This window comes from Acinonyx jubatus, chromosome A2 (assembly GCF_027475565.1).
Source record: "Acinonyx jubatus isolate Ajub_Pintada_27869175 chromosome A2, VMU_Ajub_asm_v1.0, whole genome shotgun sequence".
In the NCBI taxonomy this organism is placed as follows: Eukaryota; Metazoa; Chordata; class Mammalia; order Carnivora; family Felidae; genus Acinonyx; species Acinonyx jubatus.
In genome coordinates this window covers 89,325,860-89,347,244 of record NC_069383.1, presented here as the reverse complement: position 1 = coordinate 89,347,244, position 21,385 = coordinate 89,325,860, and the positions used below count along the sequence as shown (strand labels likewise).

Genomic DNA, 21,385 nt, shown 5'->3' with positions numbered 1-21,385 from the left:
ATCCAAGTCCAGTCTCTCACGTGGACTGCAATGGTCACTTAGCTGCTTTCCACACTCTCGTATCCCGTCTAGTCTCTTCTGCATACAGCAGTCATATTTTTTTTCAATGTTCACTTATTTTTGAGAGAGAGAGGGGAGACAGAGAATCTCAAGCACGCTCCACGAGGTCAGTGCAAAGCCCGTGTGGGTCTTGAACGCACGTACCGTGAAATCACGACCCAAACTGAAATCAAGAGTCGGACACTTAACCGACTGAGCAACCCGGGTGCCCCCAGCAGCCAAACTGAGACCAAGTTGATGACCAGTGTTGGAGTAGCCGATTTAGACCACAGGATCAGAGCCTTGCATTGAAGATAGCAAAGCAGCAGCACAGAGAAAGAGCATGAATTCCGAAGGCATTTTTATCATTTCTGCACTGCTTATTCCCAGAGAAAGAAGTAAACTTAAATCTTATTTAGGGCACTGTTTCTTTTAGTTTCTCGCGCAGCCAGATAAGTCTGACTGCATCCTAATAGACTCTGTATGGAATAATGTGCTCTAACAAGGTACGTGCTTTTAAAAAGGTAAAGCCTGTCCCATGTTTCTCTGCCTTCAGTGGTGGTCCTTGCAGACGGGGCCCCATCACTCAGAAGGCTGCAGTTCGAGCTGTAGGAGCAGCAAGTGATTCGAGCTGGGAGGTCAGCAGAGCAAGGCTAATGTACACCATTTCTGAGGGGACATGAAGGCGGGAAAACTGATTCTTGGGTTTCCCCATAAAATTGTTTGCCTCTAGAGGGCAGAGTTTATATCATTTAAGTCCTTGTAGGTCCAAGAAGATCTTAAGCGTAGGAGGTGCTCATGAAACGATAGAATTCAAATAAAGGCCTTTCTGAGAGGCAACCATCCCTTTGAGCCCATCTTGAGCTTGGTCTCCCTCTTTGTCAGTGAAAATTATGAATTTTTAAATCAATCTGTTACTTTCCTATGTTTAATATTAAACCTCTGCGTAAAATGTGTTACACTGTTTTGTTTATTTCCCAGCTAGAATAGTGCTCTGTGGAATTAGGTGCTTTGGAAGGACAGTGATAATAATTTTTTGAACAGAAGATCCTATTAATTTTTAAAAGTTTGAGCATTAATACACGAAAATGTATCTAGACGGTACTTAAAAACTGTGATTGACAACATGAGAGCCAATACTGTGTTAGATTCAGTGTAATGATACAGTGGGCACATGGTGTAAGATTACAGTGAAACTAGTTGAATAAATGTCTCTGAGAATAAGTCGATATCTTGTGCTTCCTCAGAGATTTTAATGATTGTGCTAGAAAAAAAGTGTGAACATGTTTGCTAGCCCGCACACATTTTCCTGAGCCTGCATAAGGAGTGCACATCACCTTTTGTTGCTTTACTGTAGCAAAACCAGGGGCAGGGGCCTGGAAGGAAGGTGGCAGAGGAAGATAAGTGGCAGAGATAGGACTCATTTTACATGTTCTGGAGGTTGGTTCTGGAGTCCCAGAAATGAGGAGGTTATTTACCTGGTAACAAAGAGACCTAAGAGGCCAAATCTCGGGGGAGATTCCTTTATGGAGACAATCAATTCACTCTGAGACAGACCTCTGAGGTATCTGGGCTCCTAGCTGGTAATCACTGATGCTTCCCGAGCAGCAGACATTCCTAACCCCCTTCTTTCTTACAGGTGAAGCTTTCCTCTCGTTTCCACAAACGGAGTAGGCCAGCACTCACACTGTTTCATCCTCCTTCACAGCTAGGTCACGGGCAAACCTCCCACTGTGACCAGGAGGGCCCAAGGGAAGTCTGCTGGGGCCTCTTGGAGAGGTTTTCACATCTAATACAGAGAGAGATGCGTTCATAACAAAACCCTACTTTCTTTCCTTGCTCCTGCAGGTTCTTGTGTGAGGTCGTGATAGAGCTGTGGCAGTCACCTTTTGACGTATGTGACAAAGACACATTTAGTACATGGAAGGTCACAGAGGGGAGAAAATGGAAAAGAGCAAGAATCTTGATATCTTTGAGTTACTGGACCCACCCTAGAAAAACCTACCTCGAGACTCCCTTCTGTGGATGAAATTAAACCCCTATTCCTTAAGCTACTTTTAATAGCAGTTGTGATACCTGGAATCAAAAGCATTCTATCCAAGAAAAGTGAGGGAGACCTTTTTATTAAAACAGGATGATACATAGGAGTGCCTGGGTGGTTCAGTCAGTTAAGCATCCAACTTTTGGATCAGGTTATGATCTCATGGTGTGAGTTTGAGCCCCACATCAGGCTCTGAGCTGACAGTGTGGAGCCTGCTTGGAATTCTCTCTCCCCCTCTCTCTCTGCCCCTCCTCCACTTATACTCTCTCTTTCAGAACAAATAAATAAACTTAAAAAAAAAAAAAAAACCCAGGATGGTACATTCCAATATCCTCTAGGTAAGCCCTTGAGAAGTTGTCCCAAGTATCTGAGAGAACTACACAAGCCAGAATTCTTTTTAAGGGTGTATGATGAGCTGTAATCACTGGTGGTCCAAGAGCCTTACCCAACACTACAATTTACAGAGGTACAAAGCCACCATCTGAGCACAAGTTCAGGACATGTGGCTACAGAGTGATGACAAGTGGGCTAGAACAGCCCACCATCAACCAGAGCAAAGAGCGGAGAGAATGACTCCCAAATCCAAGAGTAATCAAGAGCTGGGAAGAGCTGGGACAATTTGGAAGGAAAGAGAAGATGATAAGTCCTAAACCATTTTGTTTGTTTTACAAGTTCTTGATTGTTCTGCAAGGTTGGTGTACCCTCAAGAAACAAAACAAAATCTAGAACCATTTTTATGTGAGTGCCTATAGTATCATAGGTGTGGCTCAGCAAACACTTAAAAAGAACACTTAAAAAGCCTTGGCAGGCACCACGAGCTTTAATTAAATTGGATTATTTTAACTGAGTAGTATATACAGACATACTGCTCACTTTTGAGGGTGATACTTATGTTCATTCTTACTGAGTTTGGATGAATTTGAAGAGCAGATTAATATCCTTATATGTAGCTTATAGCATGAAGTATCTGTGGGAAATCCAGTCCATGTGCCCAACTCAGAATGCTGAATTTCAGAGAAGGCCATAAGGATTTCTCTGTGCATGAAGAGCCCCTTTCTCTCCTCTGAAAAATAGGGAAAAGGTCTTTGGGCATGAAGTTGGCCCCAGGACAGTATGATTAATACCCCTGGATAAAGATAGAAAAAGGCAAGAAAACCAGTCTGGGGGCACCTGGATGGCTCAGATGGTTAAGCATCTGACTCTTGATTTCAACTCAGGTCATGATCTTGCAGTTCACGAGATCAAGCCCCACGTGAGGCTCTGTGCTGACAGCGTGGAGCCTGCTTGGGATTCTCTCTCTCTCTCTCTCTCTCTCCCTCCCACCCCCTCAAAATAAATAAATAAACTTGGGAAAAAAAAGAAAACTAGTCTTATATCAAGGTTATGAAAATCCTCAGTCATAAGATAGGAAAGGCAAGGAAAATAGTAAGTTTCACCAGTCTGAGTATCCTTTACCATGGCTTCATCCTAAGTATTAATTTCCAAGAAAAATTGAGTCTTATATGCCAGTTATACTTTTCTAAAATCCACTAGAAATAAACACATACTTACTGAAATGAGAAACATTTATGAGTACCTCTGACACACATCACATGCTATCAGTGATAAGCAAACCACACTTAGGAAAACACTGCAATAAAAAATCTTGACAGTTTTTATAGTTCTAATGGTCTTTCTCTCCATCATTGATTTTGGCCATTGAGTCCTAAGGTGACCATCAGGAAAATGCATAAATACTTAATGACCCCCAAATCCCCATACATAGCATCATAACATATGCACATTTGCCTTACTTTATTTTTTTAAGTTTATTTATTTATTTTGATAGAATCCCAAGCAGGATCCATGCTGTCAGTGGGGCTTAATCCCAGGAATCATGAGATCATGACTTGAGCCAAAATCAAGGGTTGGGTGCTTACATGACTGAGCCACCCAGGGGCCCCCGCCTTACTTCTACAGATGAATCAAACCTTTTTATTTTTGCTCTTTACCATTATTTCCCACTTTATTTGTTTGGAATTAGAAAAATGTATGTTTGGATATAATAGGAAACAAAAACACAACTAATAAAGATGGGGAAATTGATGCAGCATACATAGATTGGGAAACTTCTTGCAGGATATGACATGTGGAGGGTTTAACATCAGATGGATGATCAACCCAGCACTGCCCAGGTACATAGTGGGTGTAGCAGACCACAGGACATTTGCAATGGAATGACTGTGCACAATCCATGTATGTGTGCTAATCCTTCCTGTATGTGGGTTACACTTATTCTATCACTTCTGTACTTTCAGAAGAAGACTCAGCAGTTTCCTGGGTGTCTCTGTGTGACTGCAGTGAACCAAGCAGACTGAGTCATTAAAGGGTCACCAGCACTGATAATCGGATCCACGAAGATCCACATCTTTCTGTAGATGAGTCCTTTTCCTTGGGAAATCACAACTCTGGATGGTCCCCAAAGTGCCATTGAAGTTTGAATGAACTTCTGTGTAATTAAAAAGGTTTTCTTTTTGTCTTTGTGACAACTGTTGATGCTTGGTAAAGCTAGAGGAAATTATAAAGGGTGATGGATAGGACCATTGTCAGGAGTTGCAGATGGGTGAATCTCAGATCTACTTCTCTGTTTGGGGTTTACTTTTTTTTTCCTGTTTTTGTTTTGTTTTTGTTTCGACAGTGTTTCTTACTGAAGTGAAACGTGGTCAGACCGGAATATCTGAGGCAACCTTTAAACACAAACATGTACCAAAGTCTGTCTGGAAGAGTGTGGGGCAACAGAAGTGATGTAGTGACACCCACTTTGCCTGATCAAATGTATGAGTGGCAAACTTTCATAGCACTCTGAGGGCTACAAATAAGGAGCTGGATGCCCAATTCACCCTGCTTGACTGGCTATTTGGTAGGAATGGTAGATTAATCCAGGGCTTTGAATAAAGTGAAGGGGCCCAAATAAGTCTTTGTATTGACATTATTTGTCATGTGTGGGTACTCACGAGAACAGTTTCTCAGAAACTTTTACATGCTACTAGATAAACATACTAACTGCTAGCTGTTAAACTGTCTTTCAAGGGAGGCTATTTCAAAACGAAATCTAAACTTTGTATTTGGTAATAATTTCATGGTTCTAAACCCCAATTAATTCAAAATTGGTCCTGCATCAAGCATGTAGGTAGTTACATACAGTGTGCCTGATTCTGTCTTAGAAAAATGGTGATTTTCTGTTGCTAACATATCTTCTTTTCCTCTGGAGATGGCGTTGATGGTTTAAGTCACTGATAATGTGTGTAGGCCTTGTGACTTTCTACATTTAACAAGCAATGTCAATGAAATATTAACATTTTTGCTTGTCCTGATATTAAACTTTTTCACCTTAACAGTGCAAATACAACGCCAAGACTGTAAGATCAAATTTTATTTTGCCTTAAAAAAATGCTACCATAAACAAAGCCCATTTTGTAATCAGAACCCTATTTTTTTCCTGTGTAAGGCAGCATAGAACAATGGTCAGTTATACATACATGGATTCCAGGAAGCAAAGCCAAAAAAATTTGTCATTTAAGTAAAGTAGGTTATGGAAATTTTAAAATGAAGAAACAAGCACCAAATTAAGGGAGGCATACAGGATCATTTTCCTTCTTTGAATCACACTGCATGACTTAAAATTTCCCAAAATAAAAAAATTTTAAATAATTCACTTAAATGTTTTAAAAAGTTATTTTCCCCAGTAAACACAGTCAACCAAAAAAAAGCCGCTTTTGTTTTCAACCTTTTTGGTGAAAATTACTCTAAATGTATTATTATTTACTACTCTGGTGAGTGTATTGTCACTTACTACCTTGGTATCTCACCACTTCCATGATATTTGCCTGTACGGACTCCATAGATGAAGGTGACTGTCCAGAACCCGTACTTACTCCAAGACCATAGTCTAGACCAAAGTTGCTATTAATTGAAGAGGTCTCCGTTTTCTTGTGATGAATTTCTCCATTCACAATGTACCTGTTTCCACCCCACTCTGCAGATAAAATGAGAGATTTTCACTAACTTGAAAAATAGTCTGTTAAGTTCCTGTACCAGTTTTCACTGAACCGTCCCCTCCATGGCTACTTGTATCTTGTAAAACCTAAATCTTACAACTAAAAAAATAATAATAATAAAATAAAAAAAAAAAAAAAAAAGGCAGCACCAGCTACTGACCATGTGGACAAAGGAAATGTGTTTCACGCAAAAATGCAACCACGTATGGGAACTGCGCAAGTGGATGGTCTGTACTTAGATGAAGTCATCTGACGTCGTTTCCCTTGCTTCTTATTTGGAGGTTGCCAAACCATTTCCCAAGATTTAACGATTCTAACAATGATGAAAGTCAGTTTTGCACCGTGTCAAAATCTTGGCCCGTTGCCGTTTACTTCCGGGCACTATTAGATTCAATCAGGCCTTGTAGTTTCATTAGATGTGAGGACTGAATTCAACCCCCGCCTTCCCGCGCAGGGTATTTTCTCTGGGAAAATATCAAAACATCATTCAAAGGATCAAAGAGCTCAGCCACACAGGCGGAGGAAAGCGGAGTCGATGTGGCAGAGTAAAGGGGCCCCTCAGACCTTATTCCTCACCGCAGCTCTTCCGATTTTAAAGAGTGGGTTAGAAGGACCAAGAGGGACAAGAGGGATGGAGGCAAAAGGTTCGCTTTTCAATCCCAGCCGGAGACAAAGGTAAGTAACTGCGCGGGGGGGAGGAGGAGGGGGATGGGGAGAGAGGCAGAGGGAGGCTCCTCGGCCCCCAGCCGGGTGGCGTGACTTCTGGAGGACTCAGAAAACGGGCCAGGACTGGGTAGGACGGGAAGGTGTCACGCGGCGGGCGAACCGGCTAATCGCAGAAGGAGCGAGGCTGGGAATTACCCCTCCCCCGCCCCTCACCGTCCCGCCGGGAAATGAAACCGAGGCAGGAACACAGATCCCCGGCCGGGACTGCCCAGCAGCCTCCGGTTTCCCGGAGCCAGCGTGCGGGAAAAAGAGCGCGTGCCTCACGTCCTCTCCGCCCAGCCCCGCCCCCCGCGCGTTGCGCACGCGCGGCCGCGCCCCGCCCCTCGCCTCTGCTCCGGGATGATGGGGCGGGGGCGGTGAGCCGAGGTGAGGAGTCGGTCGGAGTCCCTAGGCTGAGAGCGCGAGAGCTGCCGCCGCCACCACCCCCCGCCGCGTCACGGCTCCCGGGCCCGCCCTCCTGTGGCCCCTCCTCCCCACTCCGCTTCCCCCCTCTTCTCCCCCGCCCCTCTGGCCGAGCGGTGACTTAAGCAACGGAGCGCGGTGAAGCCCATTTTTCTCCTTCCTCGCCGCCGCGCTGGGCAGCTCGCGGCGCGTGGCCCGCACACTCCCGCCCGAGATGAATGCTGCGGCAGACGCCGATTTCAACATCCTCCTAGCTACTGACTCCTACAAGGTAGAGGTTCGGGGCGGGGGCAGGTGAAGGAGGAGGAGAGGGCGCGTTCGGGACGAGCGCGGGGCTGTGGGGCGGGGGGCGGCCGGTCTGGGGTCGTGGCGCTGCGCGAGCCCGAGGGAAGAAGCGGGCGAGTGGCGGCGGCCGGATGAGGCAGGTGAAGCTGGCGCCGCAGTGGGGAGGAGGTGGATGGAGGAGGGATGGAGGGATGGAGGGATGGACGGCAGGAGGCGGGGCTTTGGGGTGCGTGGTTGGGGGGGCGCGGCGAGGGGCTGAGGCGGGCCCCAGCCGGCGCCGCCCGCCTGCCCGCCGCGGGGCTCGGGGCTCGGGGCTCAGGCGGTTGTGGCGGGGTCGGGGCCCGGGAGGCTTGGGCGTCACCGGCCGAGCGCACGCTTTCCCCAGGAGCTCGGCCTTTTGGCCTTGGCCGGGTCGGATTGGGCCGGCCTGGGCGAGGGCTCTGCCGAGGAGAGCGGGTCAGTTAGGTAACGGCTCCTGGGGCTCGGCCCTGGAGAAAGGGAGTGGGGTTTGAGAAGTGGGTTTTCCCCGCCAAGCTGACTCGAGTGCACTTCCCCGCCCTTGCTGAGCAGGTACGTCCCTTCCCGAGGAAGAGGTGGGCGAGGACCTAGTAGGGGTGCTGGTAGGGGTGCCGCAGCAGCCAGCCACGTTCCTCTGCCTGTGGCCGGGGTGTGGAGGACACCTATCTGCCCTCGGGAAACATGCTGGATTCCCTCGTCCCACTCCACTGGGCTCCGTTTCAAACTCGTTTGCTCCTGGTGATCACTCGTGCTCCTTATCCCTGTTGTAAAGGCCGATCCCCTGCCCTTACTCCATTAGGGTCACTACAGGATTTCTGTGAAAAGGAATGTGAATCACGAGTTAAATGAACTGTAGTTTTAACCCTGGAGAACTTAGAGTGGCACAACACAACATTGTGTTAATATGCCTATTGGACACTTCAGTGTATTGCTGCCCCATTAATTTTGTTTGAAACCCACACAAATTAGTAAAGGAAAGAATGATTAAAGGAAAATGTGGCAAAGTTTTTCCCCCTAGTTACCAAATTACATGAAGTAAACTGAACTATACTTTGCTAAAGCATTGTTGGCCAACACACTTAAAAGATGAAATGTCAGGCCAGAAAACCCACTTGAACAAAATAAAGTTCAGTTTTTACTTGACAACGTGGTGGTTTGAAATACAAAGGGAAAGCATATTTTTGGGTTTAGTTGTGAGGTTTTGCTTTTTGTTTCTTTCCTTAAATTTAATTGGACAAAGTATTTTGGAGAATCCCGTTTTACTTAAGTCCTGTTTTGTTCATTTCTTCCTAGGAGTTTAAGATTCTACTAACGATAATTTAGACAGGTAGTTACTTAAAACAGAGCCAAGTTTCCTTAACAAGTGGTCTTTTAAATTGAATTTTAAAGTGGAAATCTACACCATTGTAAGGAGATCAAAGTATTACCAACTATGGTTTTCTAAGCCTTAAAACCTTCTCTTGTCTTAGGTCCTAGCATTTTGAGTATCTTCAGTAGTGATTTTAGAATGGTCTCATTCATAGTTTTCTCTTAAATTTTTTTCACCCAGTTTTTTTCCTAACTAAATCTTTAAAATGATTTCCAATTTTTATAATATAGTAATTTATGATTTGATTGAAAATGGGAAATAGTTGATGGGTCTAACTTTTAAAAACAAAATGAGTGTAAATTCCTTTAGTTTGTGGTTCCTCGAGCCATTATACGTAAGGAATGTAAAATTGCCTTAACATCAGTTTTCTGGGATGCTTTTAATTAGAAGAATGAATTACTGTAAAGTTTTCTATTCTAGCAGGGCATACTTAATGCACTAGTAAAATTTGTATCTCTTTAATAGCTTATTCCTGCCCATTTTCAAATCAGACTGGTATATTTTATTCTCTAATATGAAGCCTATTTGTTTTTTATATGTTTTTAAGTTTTTATTTTAATTTCAGCTGTTTAACATACAGTGTAGTATTCATTTCAGGTGTACAATATAGTGATTCCATCACCCAGTGCTCATCACAAGTGCCTTCCTTAATCCCCATCACCTATTTAACACATCCCCCCCCCCCCGCCCCCCGCCTACCTCCCCCTTGGTAACCATGTTTGTACTCCATAATTAAGAGTCTGTTTTTTGGTTTGTCTGTCTTTCTTTTCCCCTTTGCTCATTTGTTTTGTTTCTTAAACTCCACGTATGTGTGAAATCATGATATTTGTCTTTGACTAGTTCACTTAGCATTATACTCTCTAGTTCCATCCATGTCTTCACAAATGGCAATATTTCATTCTTTTTCATGGCTGAATAATCCATTGTGTGTGTGTATACACATATATACACATATATGTATGTATACATATATATGTACACACGCACACACACCACCTCTTCTTTATTCCTCAATGGAGGAACAGTTGGGCTGCTTCCATATCTTGGCTATTGTAAATAATGCTGCTGTAAATATAGGGGTGTATGTATCCCTTTGAATTAGTGTTTTTGTGTTTTGGGGGTAAGTACCCAGTAGTAAAATTACTGGATCGTAGGGTAGTTGTATTTTTAACTTTTTGAGGAATCTCCATACTGTTTTCCAGATTGGCTGCACCAGTTTGCATTTCCACCAACAATGCAAAAGTGTTCCTTTATCTCCACATCTTCGCCAACACCTGTTGTTTCTTGTGTTGTTGATTTTAGCCATGTTGACAGGTGAGAGGTGATATCTCATTGTAGTTTTGATTTGCATTTCCTTGATGGGGAATTGATGTTGAGGATCTTTTGATTTATCTTTTGGCCATCTGTATGTCTTTGTTGGAGAACTATCTGTTCGTGTCTTTAGTCCATTTTTTAATTGGATTATTTGTTTTGTGGGTGTTGAGTTGTAGAAGTTCTATATATATTTTGGATTCAAACCCTTTATTAGATACGTCATTTTGAAATATATTCTCCCACTCAGTAGGTTCTCTCTTTTAGTTTTGTTGATGGTTTCCTTTGCTGTGCAGAAACTTTTTATTTAGACATAGTCTCAATAGTTTATTTCTGCTTTCGTTTCCCTTGCCTCAGGAGACATATCTAGAAAGAAGTTGCTACAGCCAAAGAAGTTACTGCCCGTGTTCTAGGATTTTTATGATTTCAGGTCTGACATTCAGGTCTTTAATCCATTTTTAATTTATTTTGTGTATGGTGTAAGAAAGCAGTCCAGTTTCATTCTTTTGCTTGTAGCAGGACAGTTTTCCCAACACTCTTTGTTGAAGAGACTGTCTTTTTCCCACTGGATATTCTTTCCTGTTTTGTTGAAGATTAATTGATATGTAGTGGGTTTATTTCTGGGCTTTCTAATCAGTTCCATTGATCTGTGTATCTATTTTTGTGCCATATTGTTTTGATTACTACAGCTTTGTAATATATCTTAAAGTCCAGAGTTATGATGCCTCCAGCTTTGCTTTGCTTTTTCAAGATTGCTTTGGCTATTCGGGGTTTTTTGTGGTTCCATACAGATTTTAGAATTGTTCTACTTCTGTGAAAAATGCTGTTGGCATTTTGATAGAGATTGCATTAAATGTGTAAGTTGCTTTGGTTGTATAGACATTTTAACAATATTTGTTCTTCCAGTTTATGAGCATGAAATGTCTTTCCATTTCTTTGTGTTGTCTTCAATTTCTTTCATGAGTGTTTTACAGTTTTCAGAGTACAGGTCTTTCACCTCTTTGGTTAGATTTATTCCTAGGTGTCTTACTATTTTTGGTGCAAATGTAAATGGGATTGTCCTCTTAATTTCTCTTGCTGCTGCTGCAGTATTGTTGTATAAAAATGCAAGATTTCTGTACATTGATTTTGTATCCTGCAACTCTGCTGAATTCATTTATCAGTTCTTATAGTTTTTTGGTGGAATCTTTTGTGTTTTCTATATATGGTGTGACCATGTCTTCTGAAAACAGTGAAAGTCTTACTACTTCCTTACCAGTTTGGAAGCCTTTTCTGCTGATTGCTGTGGCGGGAACTTCCAGTACTGTATTGAAAAAAAGAGGTGAGAGTGGACATCCTTGTCTTTTCCATGACCTTAGGTGAAAGGCTCTCCATTTTTCCCCATGCAGGATGATGTTAGCTATGGGTTTTTCACATATGTCATTTACTGCATTGAGGTGTATTCCCTCTAAACCTACTTTACTGAGGGTTTTTATCATGAATGGATGTTGTACTTTGTCAGATGCTTTTTCTACATCTATGGAAATGATCATGTGGTTCTTATGCTTTCTCTTATTTGTGTGCTATATCACATTAATTGATTTGCGAATAATCAGCCACTCTTGCAGCCCAAGAATAAATCCCACATGATCGTAGTGAATAATTTTTTAATGTATTGTTGGATTTGGTTTGCTAGTAATTTGTTGAGAATTTTTCATCTGTGTTCATCAGAGATATTGGCCTGGAGTTAGTGGTGTCTTTATCTGGTTTGATATCAGAGTAATGCTGGCCTCATAGAATGAATTTGGATGTTTTCCTTCCTTTTCCATTTTTTGGAATAGTTTGAGAAGAATAGGTATTAATTCTATTTTAAATGTTTGGTAGAGGGACACCTGAGTTGCTCAGTTGGTTAAACGTCTGACTTCGGCTCAGGTCATTATCTCACAGTTCGTGAGTTCGAGCCCCACATGGGGTTCTGTGCTGACAGCTCAGAGCCTGGAGCCTGGAGCCTTCCTCAGTTCTGTGTCTCCCTCTCTTCTGCCCCTCCCCTGCTTGCCCTCTGTCTCTTTCTGTCTTTCTCAAAATTAATAAACATCAAAATTTTTTTTAAAATGTTTGGTAGAATTTGCCTGGGAAGCTGTCTGGTCCTGGCCTGTTGTTTGTTTGGAGTTTTTTGATTAGCGAGTCAATTTCTTTGCTAGCAATAAGTCTGTTCCAGTTTTATGTTTCAGTTTTGGTAGCTTATACGTTTTTAGGACTTTATCCATTTCTTCTAGGCTGTCCAATTTATTGGTATATCGTTTTTCATAATATTCTCATAATTGTATTTCTGTGGTGTTGGTTGTTATTTCTTCTCTCTCGTTTGTGATTTTATTTATTTGAGTCCTTTCTCTTTTTTTCTTGATGAGTCTGGCTAGAGGTTTATCAATTTGGTTGAGTTTTTCAAAGAATTAGCTCCTGATTTCATTGCTCTATTCTATTGCTTTTTTTAGTTTCTATATCATTTATTTCTGCTGTAATATTTATTATATCCTTCCTTATGCTGGTTTGGGGTTTTGTTTGTTCTTTTTCTAGCCTCTTTAGGTGTAAGGTTAGGTTGTTCATTTGAGACTTTTATTGCTTTTTGAGATTGTCCTGTATTGCTTTAAACTTCCCTCTTAGAATCGTTTTTGGTTGCATTCCAAAGGTTTTGAACGGTTGTGTTTTCATTTGTTTCTGTGTACTTTGCAATCTATTCTTTTATTTCCTGATTTACGCATTCATTGTTTTTTAACCTCCCTTGCCATCTCTCCACATTTTTTCTTGTGGTTGACTTCTGGTTTCCTAGCATTGTGGTCAGAAAAGACGCATAGTGTGTCTTTGATCTTGAATTTGTTGAGGCTTGTTTTCTGGGCTAACATGTGATCTATTCTGGAGAATGTTCTGCGTGCAATTGAAAGGAATGTGTATTCTGTTTTAGGATGGAATGTTATGAATATATCTGCTAAATTCATCTGTTCATTCAAAGTCATTGTTTCTTTATTGATTTCCTCTTTAGGTCATCTGTCCGTTGATGTAAGTAGGGTGTGTTAAAGTCCCTTATTATTATTGTATTCTTATCAATTAATTCCTTTTTGTTTGTTATTAACTGTTTTATGTATTTGGTGTTTCTATGTTGGAGGCATAAATATTTACAATCGTTATATCTTCTTGTTGGATTGTCCCCCTTTTTTATTATATAGCATCCTTTGTCTCGTTACAGTTTTTGTTTTACATTTATTTTTGAGAGACAGAGAGAAAGCACAAGCGGGGCAGGGGCAGAGAGCGATGGAGATGCAGAATCCAAAGCAGGCTCCAGGCTCTGAACAAGCTGCCAGAACAGAGCCCAATGTGGGGCTCGAACCCACGAACCACAAGACCAGAACCTGAGCCGAGTTGGACACTCAACCAACTGAGCCACCCAGGAGCCCCACAGTTTTTGTTTTAAAGTCTACTTTGTCCGATAAAAAGTATTGCTATTCCAGCTTTCGTTTGACATTATTTGCATGGTAGATATTTCTTCATCCCCTCACTTTAAATCTGCCAGTGTTTTTAGATCTAAAAGGAGTCTCTTGCAGGCAGTATGTAGAAGGATCTTGTTTTTTATCTATTCTGTCACCCTATATCTTTCGACTGGAGTGTTTAATCCGTTTACATTAAAAGTAATTATTATAAGATATGTATTCATTGCCATTATTTTTTTGTGATTGTTTCTGACAATGTCTCTGATTCATTCTTGTCTGTCTCTCATGGTTTTCTGGTTTTCTTTAATATATTTGGATTTCTTTCTCTTTGTTGCATGTTTATTAGTGGTTTTATATATGTGCTTACCATTAGGTTTGTATGTAACCTCTTTGGCATATAGCAGTTGATGGGCGTTGAAGTTTGAACCCATTCTTTACTCCTCTCCTCCCCACATTTTAAATATATGTTCTCATATTTTGCATCCTTTTATTTTTTAAGTTCCTTGACTGATTTTTTACAGAAATACTCATTTTTACTGATTTTTTGTTTCCTACCATTATACTATCCCTTCTGGTCTCTGTTCCGCTCAGAGACTCCCCTTTAATATTTCTTTCAGGGCTTGTTTGGTAGTCGTGAACTCCTTTAGCCTTTGTCTGGGAAACACATGATCTCTCTTTCTATTCTGAATGACAGCCTTGCTAGATAGAGTGTTCTTGGCTGCAGATTTTTCCCTTATAGCACTTTGGAACTAACATGCCACTACCTTCTGACTTGGGAAGTTTCTCCTGAAAGATCCACTGATAGCTGTATGGGGTTTCCCTTGTATGTTACTGTCTTCTTTTGTTTTGCTCCTTTAAACATTGTTTCTTTATTTTGCCACTTTAATTACTATATGTTTTGGTGTGGGTCTGCTTTTGTTGATTTTTTTTGGAGGGTCCTCTGTGTCTCCTGGATCTGGATATCTGTTTCCTTCTCCAGGTTAGGTAAGTTTTCAGCTATTATTTCTTCAAATACATTTTTCATCCCCGTTTCCTCTCTCTTCTGGGATTCCTATAATATGAATGTTACTATGTTTGATGGAGTCATTGAGTTCTCTATTCTCGTTTTGCGTAATTCTTTTTTCTCAGCTTGATTACTTTCCATTGCTCTGTCTTCTAGATTATTAGTTGGTTTATGTTCTTCCAGGCTGTTGCTCATTCCATCAAGTGTGTTTCTCATTTCATTTACTTAGCCCTTTATCCCTTCTAGGTTATTCGTTATTTCTGTGTTAATGGTCTCACTGATGTCTTCCACTCTTTTCTCAAGTCCATTGAATGTTTTTATGATCATTACTTTAAATTCTCTGACATGTTACATATATCTGTTTCACTTAGATCTCTGCCCATGGCCTTTTCCTGTTTTTCATTTGGAACAAGTTCCAAAATGTCTTCTAATTTTGTCTTAGTCTCTTTGCCTGCTTCTCTGTGTTAGGAAACTTAGCTACGTCTCCTGTTCTTGAGGGTAATGGCCTTATAAAGAAGAGGTCCGATAGTACTCTATTGTGTAGTGTCCCCTGTTCCCCAGGGCCTGGCACTTCTGGGAATGCCTCCAATGTGTGCTGCATGTGCTCACCTGTTGTGTCCTTTAGGCCAATCATCTATAGAGGTTCTCTTTGTCTGCCATGGGCAGTAGTTGGTCCCTAGCCTGAATGTGGTGCATTTTAACTAGGTGTGCTCTGTTCTGTTTGTGAAGTGAGACATGTCACTATCACTAGTAGAACTGAGGCCCTGCAAATCTCCCACCTCAGGAAGTGCCATGTGCTCAGGGTTTGGCCCTCTTCTGGGCCAGGGGGCCCAAAGTGCTAGGACTGAGGCAAATGTGAATGGGAGGGGCAATTCCACCCAAGTGCACGGTGGCAGTGGGTCGTGGGGGCTTTGTGTAAGCAAGTTAGGTAGGGAGTGTGGGTGTTGCACTGGTTCCCACAGGTGGCCCTGTGCTTATGCTGAAGGGCAGGGGGAGTGAAATGGCTTCTGCCAGGGCCTTTCTTCCCAGAGGAGTCTATCTATGAATGCTGCCTCTCTGGGACATGCTCCAAGATGAGCAGATAACCTCCCCACTGTGTGCCTGCCCTGGCTGTTTTGCAGATCACTGTTTTCACACTGTATGTTCATGGGCTGTTTGCCTGCCTTTTCTATAGGAGCAGGGCAGTGCTCTCAGCTGTATCCCGGCCAAGCCTGCTGACCTTTAAAACTCCAGGCTTTAAGCCCTGCTGATTGCAAGAACTCACAAAATTTGGCTCCTCTCACTTTCCAAGCTAAGTGCTATGGGGATTCTTATTCCTCCGTGCTCCCTTGTGTGTTTGTCTGTCTGTAGCCCTTCTCCCTTCCACCATAGCGGCCACGATCCGTTTCTCCCAAACCACGTCTCCATACTTATGCCTTCTTTTTTGTGGCCTCTTCTCTACCTTTAGTTGTGGGATTTGTTCTCCCGCCTTCAGGTAAATTTCTAGGGTATTTAGTATGATTTGATAATTATCTAATTGTTTTGGGACAAGGAAAGCCTAGGGTCCTCTTATTCTGTTGTCTTCCAAACTGGTCTAATATGAAATCTTTTAGTAAGATTTTTAATATCCCCCCAAAAAATATCCCTTAAGAGGATTTAGTCAGGTTGATATGTTTTATACCAATGGTTTACAACAGCACAATAAAATACATTGTGTATTCCATACTAATATTTTTAAATTTTATTTGCCTTACATATTTAGTGGTCTTTATAGGCTATATCCCATTTTTACCTTTTAATCTTCTTAGATGAAAAAGAGACAAATCAGAATCTTGATGTTAGAAGCAATGAAATTTTTATTTGGCAATTAAATGAAACTATTAGATATCTTTATCAGTACTTAACAAAGTACTGGCTAGTTACAGTAGTGAACCTAGTGGTTTTAGACATGTTGATGGATAAGAGAATAACATTGATTTCTTTCTTTTTTTTTTTTAATTTTTTTTTTTAACGTTTATTTATTTTTGAGACAGAGAGAGACAGAGCATGAATGGGGGAGGGGCAGAGAGAGAGGGAGACACAGAATCTGAAGCAGGCTCCAGGCTCTGAGCCATCAGCCCAGAGCCCGACGCGGGGCTTGAACTCACAGACTGTGAGATCGTGACCTGAGCTGAAGTCGGACGCTTAACCGACTGAGCCACCCAGGCGCCCCAACATTGATTTCTTTCTAAAACTGAAGAAAGAATAGTTGGTCGTCTAAGGACCATAAAAAGGTATTTTGCAAGTAGTAGGATAGTGCTTAAGCACATGACAACACAGGTGCTTTGTTTGTCCTTGTATCCTCTCCAGAGGGTTCATTTCTATAATCGCATACTATATCATACATAATAAGGAACTGAGAAAACAGGTAAATGTGGTTGTTTTTCCATTTTCATCCTGGGTTCCTGTTTAATCATTTCAAAATGGCATAAAGCACAGTTATCTACTGGGTTGTATTTACATTGTGCTAGGCCAGGTAAGGAAGGGTGCATTGAGGGGTGTTAGTCACTGCGGTGCTTAAAAGGCATTTGGAAATTTTCGTGAAGGAGACAGGTCAGGTTTCTGTTTGGGGGTGGAGGGTTCCCCACCTATCTCTGGGGTAGCCAATGATTAGTTTACAAATAACTGGCTCATTAAAAGATGCATTTCTGTTCCTTGTTCCTTTTCCTACTGTGTGAATAATGTTTGTAACAATCTACAGCAGAGAATAGTTTCATTATTTCTGAACATTTATCCTGTTAGATAAAAATGGAAGATGTTGTCAATTAAGTTGAAAAAAATATATATAGTGTATAACAGTAATCTCTAAGCAATTTACACATCACCCATTGTTATGAAATGTGTATTAAAGCATATCACCCATTGTTATGAATTGTGCTGTCCAGCGTGGGTTGCTTCTCAAAAGGTCATTTGTAAACTGGTTATCTAGAACTCAGCCCATTTTCATCAATTCATTTAATAAATATTGGAGATCTCCTAGGTATTTAAAAGACAAAAGATGTCTCTTAAAATTCAGAATGGGTGAAAATTGTTTTTAGAGAAGTTACAGAAGATTATATAATTTATGATGATGAGGCACCCAGGGTGGCTTTTGTAAAACAGATTTTGCTGTCTCATTAATGGCGAATAAGAAACCTTAAAGGTTTGGGCTTTTTGGAAAAAGAGTTGGGGATAGATGAGAATCCTCTCACTGGCAATTTTGTCCTGGCTGGGACTTTAGCAACCCAGTGTCTTTCTCTGACCTGTCCCCATTTTTCATAGTTGCTTCTCTTTCATTGCTCCTGATCTGGCAGCTAAGTTATGTCACAGCGGCTCTCCTGGCAGCCTGATCTTTGTAAGGAGTGGAGGACTGTTGCAGTTTCTATGTCAAATTACCTGTGCATTCTTTTTTTTTTTTTTATTAAAAAATTTTTTTTTCAACGTTTATTTATTTTTGGGACAGAGAGAGACAGAGCATGAACGGGGGCGGGGCAGAGAGAGAGGGAGACACAGAATCGGAAACAGGCTCCAGGCTCTGAGCCATCAGCCCAGAGCCCGACGCGGGGCTCGAACTCACGGACCGCGAGATCGTGACCTGGCTGAAGTCGGACGCTTAACCGACTGCGCCACCCAGGCGCCCCAACCTGTGCATTCTTACAATGCAGTTTTCCAGTAAGGTTTATACTATAAGTTATAGGGAAAGCCCAGGCAATAGAAATAAAATCTTGTATGTAAGTCATGAATATAGTTCAGAGGAAGATTAACTTAGATCAGTAAAGTTTTGTAAGATTTTGCAAAACAAAGATACCAGAAGCTGGTGTCCTCTTTGTCAGTTGATTAAATCTTTTTCAAGGGTGCAGCCAAAAAAGTACAAATTATCAAACGCTCTGTGCCAAAAAAGGGGTAGTGTGATTATAACTGATTTGACAATTTCCTCTCTCCCCCAAAATGTAATCCAAATATTTTTAAGCCATATTTTTGAAGTTATTATCGCTTCAAAAGCCAAATAGCAAAGAATTATTTTCTGTGGCAACAGAAGTATTTCCAGGACTTGAGAGGTTTTTAAAAATGTTGAAAAGAAGATTTATTGATTGATTGATTGATTTTTGCTATTTTAAGCACAGTAGCATTGAAGAGACATAAAGTTTTAGCCATTCATTGTAAGGCTGAGTGGATCCTCTTCTGAGTGCCCTTATAAATTTTGGAGATAGTAAAACTTACTCTGTGGCATTATACATGTTACCCCATGTGCTCTTATATACACATGGTATTGTTAAAATGTTGGCTTATGATAATTACTTAGCTGTTAAAATTATAACTGGTAAAGTAGGTTAGTAGTGATTGCCTTTGGACATGTGATCCCATTATGAGAGGAAAGCTCTTGAAAAGACACCAAATCGACTTAATGGAAAATCTAGAGAAGCTCAGGAAAAAGTTAAGAGTCTGCCCTCACAGAAAGATTCTATGCAACTTAAATATTTCTCATATTTCTCTTTAAATGTCATACTTGGGACAAGGATATTTACCCTAGCGATTATAATTTTTAGAAGCTTTTCATGAAGTAAATCACTCACATGACTGTGAAATTAGGTTCTGTTAAAAGAACTACATTTTCTTGTGTGCCTGTGTTCTTTACCACACATGTATTTATGTACTGGTAGTGCTCTATTAGCTGTAGGAAAATCATGCTAGTTTAGGAAACATTTTTAGGAGTAAGGTTTGCTGGGGATATTATGAGAAATTAGCTATTCTCATCTTATAAAAAATGTTAAGTTTACTATAGAACCATTTTTCCTATTGATGGAAGCTAAAGTAGTGCTAAGAAAACCAACGTGATTTTAGAGCTTCTTTTGTGTAGTTTAATTTTGAATACTGTGAGACTTTGTTAGCATTACATGACATATTTAAAACAGCTCTAATCCATTCCTTCCACAGCCTTTCCCATCTCCGTAAACGGCACCCTTATTCACCCAGTTGCTCAAGCCAAAAATGTAGGAAACAGTGCTAATCCCTCCCCCTTATTACCCCCACATCTAGTGTTTTAGCCTAATTCTCCTTTACCTCCAGATGAGCCACTGCTCTCACCTAAGCTAGTCTTTGGTGTAGTAATCTTTTACCTGATGGTCCTGCTTCCTCTTTGGTCACCTTGTAATCCATTATCCACCTCACTGTCCAGTTGATCCTTATAAAATATGAATCAGATCATATTCATTCCAGCTTAAAACATCCAGTGGCTTTCTATTGCACTTGATGTAAAATTCAAGCTCCTCGTTGTTGTCTGTAAGCCTTACGTGATCGTGTCTCTGCATCTCTCTGACCTTACCATGTATGTACTTCCTCCTTCTCTGCACCTCTAAGAACCAGCCATGCTGGCCTTCATCGTGTCCTGTCCCTTACGTCAGTGTGTCTTCCATCTCCTTGTTGTGTAGGTCACATGTCACCATCTCGGAGAAGCCTTCTTGGCCCCCTATTTACAGCAGTCTCTCAGGCCCCCTTTGGCCTATCATTTTCTTTTAAGTTTCCAAACCTCCATCTGTATCTGAAATTATGGTGTTTATATATTGGTTTTCTCTGACCTTTCAGCCCTCATTAGCCCTTTGAGAATAGAAACTGTCTCAGTCCATTTTATTTCCCCATCCTCAGAATCTGAAACAGTGCCTGACACATAGTGGACACAGGATGTATATTTGTGAATGAACTATTTATAAAATAACAATTAATTAATTTGATTTTCTGCCTGTATCATCTCATTTTCTGAAGGTTCCCAGGTTCAGAGAGACCAGCTTAGCAGAAAGTAAAATGAAGAGGATAGTAAACCTACCAGAACTAGAATCATTGTAAATCATCTTTTGGCTGTATTTGTAGAAAAGTATTTACTAAGAAGCTCGGTTTAAAAATTTCCCCGATTTAAACAATGGTATAAGCCAATACAAATATATCTAACTATACTGTTTTTTTTCTATAAATGTATTGGGTGTTCATTGGTAGGTGTTAATGGTAAATTAGATTTCATGGTTAATTACCTGAGGATTAGCTGCTTTAGCAGTTCAGTTCTTAAACCTAGAGAACTGCAGAACAGTTCTCTAAAGCTGTCCAAAGAAGATGTTTTTTTTAACGTTTGTTTGAGAGAGAGAAAGAGCAAGTGTGCACAAGCAGGGGAGGGACAGAGAGAGGGAAAGAGAATCCCAAACAGGCTCCATGCTGTTAGCATGGAGTCCAATGCAGGGCTCGATCTCACTAACCCGTGAGATCATGACCTGAGCCAAAATCAAGAATCGGACACTTAAATGACTGAACCATGCAGGTGCCCCTGTGCTAAGGTTTTAAGTACCATAATTAAAAAACATGGCAGAAGTAAAGCTTTAAAATTATAAACATGTTCAGTTATTGGCCAGAACTGGGACTCTATTTGTCTGATCGAAAAATTTTAGTATACTTTTAGACCAAAGAGGAGAGTTAAATGCTTTAGGGACATTTCCATTCAGCTTTTAACTGTTTGGTCTACTCAGAAGATTCATTTACCTTCTCATACTTTTAAATTTGATGTAGAAAAAGTAAATTTATAAAGATGTACCTTTGAGTATCTGAACTGTAAAAGGTCAGGCTAACTACTGAGAGTCACAGCTATGAATCTGGCTTTTATAAACTTGCATGATGTGATCCAGACCTTCCTTCAATTTTTACTTCATCATAGTT

General features: G+C 41.0%; 1 protein-coding gene across 2 annotated transcripts in view; it reads left to right on the top strand.

Moving 5' to 3' along the window:
- NAMPT (nicotinamide phosphoribosyltransferase) overlaps window positions 1-21,385 on the top strand; it is a 220,897-nt gene that overhangs the window by 176,047 nt on the left and 23,465 nt on the right. Inside the window, exon 1 of one of the 2 annotated variants that reach the window (XM_027071685.2) lies at window positions 7,311-7,516. The exons of the other annotated variant lie outside the window; for it this stretch is intronic. Within the exon in view, the coding sequence (XP_026927486.1) occupies window positions 7,460-7,516 (57 nt within the window). The 5' untranslated portion in view covers window positions 7,311-7,459. Of the gene's footprint in view, window positions 1-7,310; window positions 7,517-21,385 lie in introns of those variants that run through there. 2 annotated transcript variants of the gene reach the window in all.